The 7,500-nt window shown below is 42.6% G+C and overlaps 1 protein-coding gene across 1 annotated transcript in view; it reads right to left on the bottom strand.

The window, feature by feature from the left end:
• cacna1aa (calcium channel, voltage-dependent, P/Q type, alpha 1A subunit, a) overlaps positions 1-7,500 on the bottom strand; it is a gene marked incomplete at both ends in the record, with an annotated part of 106,689 nt that overhangs the window by 81,215 nt on the left and 17,974 nt on the right. The window contains 2 exons of the mRNA XM_080008914.1: positions 5,077-5,216; positions 5,760-5,865. Coding sequence (XP_079865040.1) covers positions 5,077-5,216; positions 5,760-5,865 — 246 coding nt within the window. The remainder of the gene's footprint in view (positions 1-5,076; positions 5,217-5,759; positions 5,866-7,500) is intronic.

The following is a 7,500-nucleotide window of genomic DNA, read 5'->3' as shown; positions in this document are numbered from 1 at the left end:
AACACTGTATATCCATTTATAAAATGCTAATGTAATTGAAACTGTTGAGATAGAATCATCCCACATTCTGGTGTTGGTAAATTATAAAATAAATTAATTGAATAATACATTTCAAGGATCATCCAAGCCGCTTTGTTTGTATTAATTCATAGTAGTAGTTACTTAGTACTAGTAATAGTACTTAGTACTATTTTTAAAACATATTTCATATACAGAATTAAATATACACTAAGGTCTTCCTGTCTCTCACACACACACACACAGACACATATGCACACAGACAAAGACACACACACACGCACGCACGCACACACACACACACACACACACACACACACACGCAAACACAGGCAAGTTGGCAAATATTTCCTTGGCCCTGTTTGTCTTCCACACTCTGAGTCATTAAACTTCTAACAGTAGCCAAGTTGTTTATTGGCTTAAAAATGGCTTTACCTCCAGATATCCTCACTTTTGACGCAGTTAATACGCATTTGTTGACCAATTATCTATCTCGATGAAGCCATAATCCTTGGGTGTCACTCATACATAGAATGATAACTGTTCAATCTATATTGTCAAAAGTACACGTGAAACAATATGGATATGGGACAATATGTGACTATTTGGGACTATATGGGATTATATGACACGTACGGGACTACATGGGACAATATGGGACTATATGGTATTATATGAGACGTATGGGACGATATGGGACTATATGGGACTATATGGGACTATATCGGACGATATGTCTGTATGGGACTATAAGGGACAAAATGGGTCTATATCGGACTATATCGGACAATAATGGGACTATGTGGTACTATATGGGACTATATCAGACAATATGTGACTATATTGGATGATATGGGATTATATGGGATTATATGAGATAGTATGGGACTACATGTGAGTATATTGGACAATATGGGACTATATCGGACAATATGTACTATATGGGAGTACATGGTACTATATGGGACGATATCTGACAATATGTACTATATGAGACAGTATGAGACTATATGGGACTACTGTTCTATATATGGGACGATATAGCCCAATATGGGACTTCATGAGGCAATATGTGACTATATGGGACAATATGGGACAATATGGGACAGCATGGGACTGTATGGGATAGTATGGGACAATATAAGACTATTTGGGATTATAATAGATGTTATGGGACTATATGAGGCAATATGGGACACAATGGGACTTTATGGGATGGTATGGGACAGTTTCAGGATACATGGAAGAGAATGGGACAGTATGAGGCCATATGGGACAGAATGGGACAGTTTGAGGATATATGGGACAGAATGAGACTATATGAGACAATATGGGATGATATGGGACTTTATGGGATGATATGGCACAATATGGGACTGTATGAGACAATTTGTGACTATATGGGACAATATGGGACCGTAAGGGACAGTATGGGACAATATGAGACCATATTGGAGAGTATGGGACTGTATGAAAAAATATGTGACTATATGGGACAATATGGGACAGTAAGGGACAGTGTGGGACTATATTGGACAGTATGGAACAGCATAAAACTAGATGGGACAATATGGGACAATATGGGACTTCATGGGACTTGCCTGATGTTTCAGGTTTGTCGTCTTTTTACAGAATTTGGCACCTGATGCGTCCCCCCCCCCAACTCCTTATTCAGTAACAGTTGTTTCCTCATCCCTCTTTCAGTCACTCTGTCTGTCTCATGATCGCTCTTATTAAAGCATGAGGGCACGTTGTCGCATACAGTGCCTTTGACTGATTGTGTGTGTGTGTGTTTGTGTGTGTGTGTGTGTGTGTGTGTGTGTGTGTGTGTGTGTGTGTGTGTGTGTGTGTGTGTGTGTGTGCGTGTGTGTGTGCGTGTGTGTGTGTGTTGGGGAGTGTTAGGTTAGATAACTCTTGCTCATCTTTGCTGACAAAGCACCAATGAGACACACACACACACACACACACGCAGGTAATGACTCCAACAAATAGAGTGCTTGCCAACGTTCCCACACAGATGCACAGCGTGCCTCATCCATAAAGACAGTGGAGTAGCCAAGTCTAAAAGAAAAAAACACAAAAAGTTCTGATCTCCAGTTCTGTGGTTGAAAAAACACTACGCTGCAAAAAATGCAGAATCATAACCCAAATCAACAGGAAGCGGTAAAATTGGCTAGGAATCACATTATTCTGGAGCGCATATGATAATTGTCCCAGGTTACAAAAATTTGAACGATCAGATTAAATGTGAAAATGCAATCTTCCCTCTCTCAATTAGGAGAAAATAAACTGGGGAGCATGTTTTGTGGGTGCTGGGTGCTGGGTGCTGGGTGCTGCGTGCTGGGCGCTGCGTGCTGGGTGGGATCTAGCAAGAAACACCTAAATTTACAGTTTGAGTACATATTTCACTAGGATGCTGATCGCACATAGAGGGACACTAGACATAGCGGGGAGATCCACAGTGGAATTCTTCTTTAACCAAGTAATCATATGTCGAGACCCATTTTTCCAAAGCGTTTCTGGCTCGGCGGGTGCACAGCGCCCTCTGGGCCTGGCAGGAGCTCAATGTTTTGCACAAAGACACTCGGGCAGTGTGAATGTTTGCCAACGTGAGGGCTTGAATCCAGGTCACCGTGCTGGAGCGTCGGCGCCACAAACCTCCACGCTGGACGAAATGGTTATTACTGTGACCGCAGCCAGATTCAAAACAGAGTCAGCTGGAGTCAATGTCCCATGTAGAATTATCCAACCATCTTAGGACCATCACATTGTACTTAATGGTATTGTATCAGAACAGCACTATAGGAATATACCAACTAAAAGATAGATAAATAAACCAAAATAAATAACAACAAATAAATAAAAATAAATATTAATAAATATAAATATAAATACATTAATTAATAAATATATAAATAAATAAGGTGTGGCATAACATTAAGGTCTCTCTTATCCTCTCTTCCTCTCCTATCTTTCCCCGTATCCTCCTTTCCTCCTTCCCCCTCCTTTCCACTCCTTCCCACACCTTCCTTCTCTCCCGATGCCTCCCCCTCTCCCCTGCGTCTCTCTACCCTCCCCCACCGGCCCTTTCCATGCATTCTTCTTCGTCTCCTCCACAGCATGCAGTTTCCATTTTCCCTCCTGCTACGCCCCCATTTCTCTGCTCGATTTCCCCTTTCCCCCCAACCTATTCTTTCTCTACTCCTGCCTTTTTCTCTCCTTCTCTCACACACACACACACCCACAGATGCACACAAATTTAATACTCATTAATATTTTTCTCCAATTTTTCGAATATACAATAATTACAAAAACACGAGTCAACCAAACCTAACAAATGAAACAACAATGAAAAATACTCATTAAAAAAACTCATTAAAAAAAAATTATAAATAAAATAAAAATATTAATAAATCACTCAATAATTAAGTGAATAAATCAAAGCGAAGGAAAAAAAAAAACCCAGCTCAGTTTAAGAAACAGCATTATGTATCTGCATTTTCAAAGTGCAAATGCATTATTTAAATAAGATCTGATAAGATTCCAAGGTCCATCAACAGCGCACACACATTTAAATTCCTGCCACGACACGAATGGCAGCCCACAGAAGAACTGAGGAAGTCACCTCTGCTACCGTAAAAATCCTAGTAGACAGGCAATGCAATACTGAAGGGGAATTCCACCCAATAAGAAGGTGGGTAAAGGCTTTGGCCAATTTAAGGCAAAAAATGGGTGGAATTCCCCTCAAACACACCTCACTAAACCATCACTTTGAAAACAAACGCAGCTGAAACTGATGTTTTAATCTTTTAATACGTTGCCGCGTCAACCTGGCGCAGCTGTAAAACCCCAACTCGGTCTTGAAGTAGCTGAAGTCGTTTTGAGCCTTAGTTAAATAAAAATGTTATCCTCGATATACATATTATAAAACATTTAATATTTGATGCGGTGTCATACAACACAATATCACGTTAACAACTACAAGTTAAAGAACCACACTGGTGTCAAATTGAGTTTTAGTCCGCTCACTAGCCAGCACACACATTCCGACCATGTACCTGACGACACCTCACATTTTGACACATTTTGGAAAGCATATTAATACATTTACATTTAATGGTATATGTTTATTATCAAGCATTATCTCTTCTTCACTTCTGTCCTTCAATAACACTCAATCCTGTCTTCGCCCTTTCGCTCCCTGTCCCCTGTCTCCCCATCACGCTCTCCCCATCTCTCTCTCTCTCTCTCTCTCCCTCCCTCTCTCTCTCTCTCTCTCTCTCTCTCTCTCTCTCTCGTTCTCTGTATGGTGACATTTGTTGCTGTCCAGGCCGCTGGCTGCCTGCAGCTCTGCTCTGTGATCTGACTGCTGTCTGGCCCTGCTTGGGGCCATTCATTAGGGCAGAGGAGGGGAAGAGCACGCACATACACACACACACACACACACACACACACACACACAGCACACACGCACACACACACACGCGCAAAGGCACACACACATAAAATGAATACACACTGACAGACATGCAAGGCATAACCATACATTCGTACAAAGGTATTCCCTGAATGTATAAACGTGTAACTCTACATAAAATAAATATAAATGTTGTATAATATTTCAATTCAAGTGTTTGGAAGCCCATTCTAGACCTATTCCCATTGGAGCCATGTTTCCATCTGGGTTTGTCTGTGTGTGTGTGTGTGTGTGTGTGTGCGTGTGTGGTGTGTGTGTGTGTGTGTGTGTGTGTGTGTGTGTGTGTGTGTGTGTGTGTGTGCGTGTGTGTGTGTGTGTGTGTTTGTTTGTTTGTGTTTTGATGTTCATTGGAGTGAGGATGAATCTACGTATTTTCATTGGTGCTTTCATCCATGTGTGCATGTATCTACAATGTGTGTAGACATGCTGTGTGTGTGTGTGTGTGTGTGTGTGTGTGTGTGTGTGTGTGTGTGTGTGTGTGTGTGTGTGTGTGTGTGTGTGTGTGTGTGTGTGTGTGTGTGTGTGTGTGTGTTGTACATAATATAATTATTATTATTATTATTATTATTATGGAGGCTCACCCGGTCAGAACCACCACAAAGTCCATGACGTTCCACCCGTTCCTCAGGTAGGAGTTCTTGTGGAAGGCGAATCCCAGCGCCAGGATCTTGATGCCCGACTCGAAGCAGAAGATCCCGATGAAGTAGGGCTCTGTGTCGTCCTGGAGAGAGAGAGTTAGAAGGACAGAGGGATGGAACGAGAGAGAATGACACATGGAGACAGAGAGAGAAGAGAGAGAGTAAATGGGTGAGTCAGGGTGGGAAGGATGATTGGGGAGGGGGGGGGGGGGTGCTGCTCTATTCCCAAAAGGTAAAAAAGGTCTTATATATGAAACATAAATGGAATGCATCTGTTTGTTAAGCATTAATACAGGTAAATTAACGAACAGGGCATTAACTTTGGGCGATGAGCAAACTGGGGAAAATGCTCCGGGAAGGTGACAGGTACAAAATAAATCATTGGAATGGTGTCAATGGATCAACTTTAAGTAACGTCTTGAATTTGTTAAAACGATACCTTTTTAGAGGTTTTCTCAATTTAAAATGTGTATCTTAATGTCTCAATTTCAATTTGAGAACACCGAAGAAATAGAGATTTTCAATGTGTGTGTGTGTGTTCATGTGTGTGTGTGTGTGTGTTCACATGTGTGTCTGTTTGTTTGTGTGTGTGTGTGTGTGTGTGTGTGTGTGTGTGTGTGTCTCACCAGGCGTTCGGAGAGGGGGGTTTTGTCTCTTTCTGGCAGATGCTGCTCAAGCGCCAGGACGATGCAGTTAGCGATGATCGTAGCGAGGATCATCCACTCAAATGGAGTGAGGGGTCAGAGTCAAGGAAAAACAGGGAGGGATAGATAGATAGATAGACAGACAGACAGACAGACAGACAGACAGACAGACAGACAGATAGATAGATAGATAGATAGATAGATAGATAGATAGATAGATAGATAGATAGATAGATAGATAGATAGATAGATAGATAGATAGATAGATAGATAGACAGACAGACAGACAGACAGACAGACAGACAGACAGACAGACAGACAGACAGACAGACAGACAGACAGACAGACAGACAGACAGACAGACAGACAGACAGACAGACAGACAGACAGACAGACAGACAGACAGACAGACAGACAGACAGACAGACAGACAGACAGACTGATAGATAGATAGATAGATAGATAGATAGATAGATAGATAGATAGATAGATAGATAGATAGATAGATAGATAGATAGATAGATTCAGCACCATGGACAGCAACACACCACCAATGAGATCCACAGCAGATTTGATTTAAGTCATTGGATGAACTTGGAAAATGGCCACAATTTGTTAAAACTATACATTTTTCTGTTTTTCTCCAGTTAAAACTGACATCTTAATTTCTCAATTTTAAGTTGAGAAGGCCAAAAAAATATTGGTTTAACAAATGACAACCGATCAATGTCCCTTGTTGGCTCTAGGTTTTCTCAAACCTTTCTCTCTTTGTTCAAGACATTAAAAGTGTGACCATCCCGCCACTGTGGAGTACACAGGATACAGGACACAGTGTGCATCTATCACTTTGTGTGTGTGTGTGTGTGTGTGTGTGTGTGTGTGTGTGTGTGTGTGTGTGTGTGTGTTTGTGTGTACTCTCCTACTGGATGAACATTAAAATACAACATTATCCTGTTAATAAATGTGACCATCTGCTACGGCGGCTGGGAAAGGGACGCTTACCCTGCGCTTCCACTAAAGGTCAAATATGCTCGGCTCCATACACAAGGCATGCAGCTCTGCAAGACTGCCTCATATCGGCAGCTTATGCAGGTCTTTACAAGCATGCACGCACGCACAAACACACGCGCGTGCGTGTGCGCACACACACACACACACACACACACACACACACACACACACACACACACACACACACACACACACACGCACTAGGGTGCTTGGGGGGGGAGGTTGAGTGTGGCTCCATGCACCCCAAAGGCTCAAAGCTGCATCAGATACAGAGAGCGGGAGGAAGAAAGAGAGGGAGGGAGAGGAGAGAAGGATTGTGGGAAAGAGGGAAGGCGGGAGGAGGGGAGAGTAAGACAGACGAGGGAGAAAACAGGAGAAACCGGGACCAACACACCCGTAGAGTACAGGAGGGAACATCTCACTGCGCTCATGGCGGCGTGTGTCCCTAAAGCCCCCCCCGCCGCCCCACCATTCACGCATTCTTTTTTTCTCTACGGTGCCGTCCCACAAAGCCTCTGCGTTGTCAGGGTGAGACAAACACAAATGAGAGGGGGCTTAGGGCAGTCGATCTAGGAACCTGCGTGCACGCGCCTTTATCCGTGTGGAAACGAGACAGAGCTCACGGGAAGGAGGTTTTGTCTGACCTCATTAATATGTTTGTTTGATTGATTGATTAGTCAGTCAAAGTGTTTCTTTTACTTCAGAATTTCAC

Source organism: Zeus faber (genome assembly GCF_960531495.2).
Source record: "Zeus faber genome assembly, chromosome: 11".
Classification (NCBI taxonomy): domain Eukaryota; kingdom Metazoa; phylum Chordata; class Actinopteri; order Zeiformes; family Zeidae; genus Zeus; species Zeus faber.
Note: the sequence above shows the minus strand (reverse complement) of the source record. Positions and strands in the feature narration are given on the sequence as shown.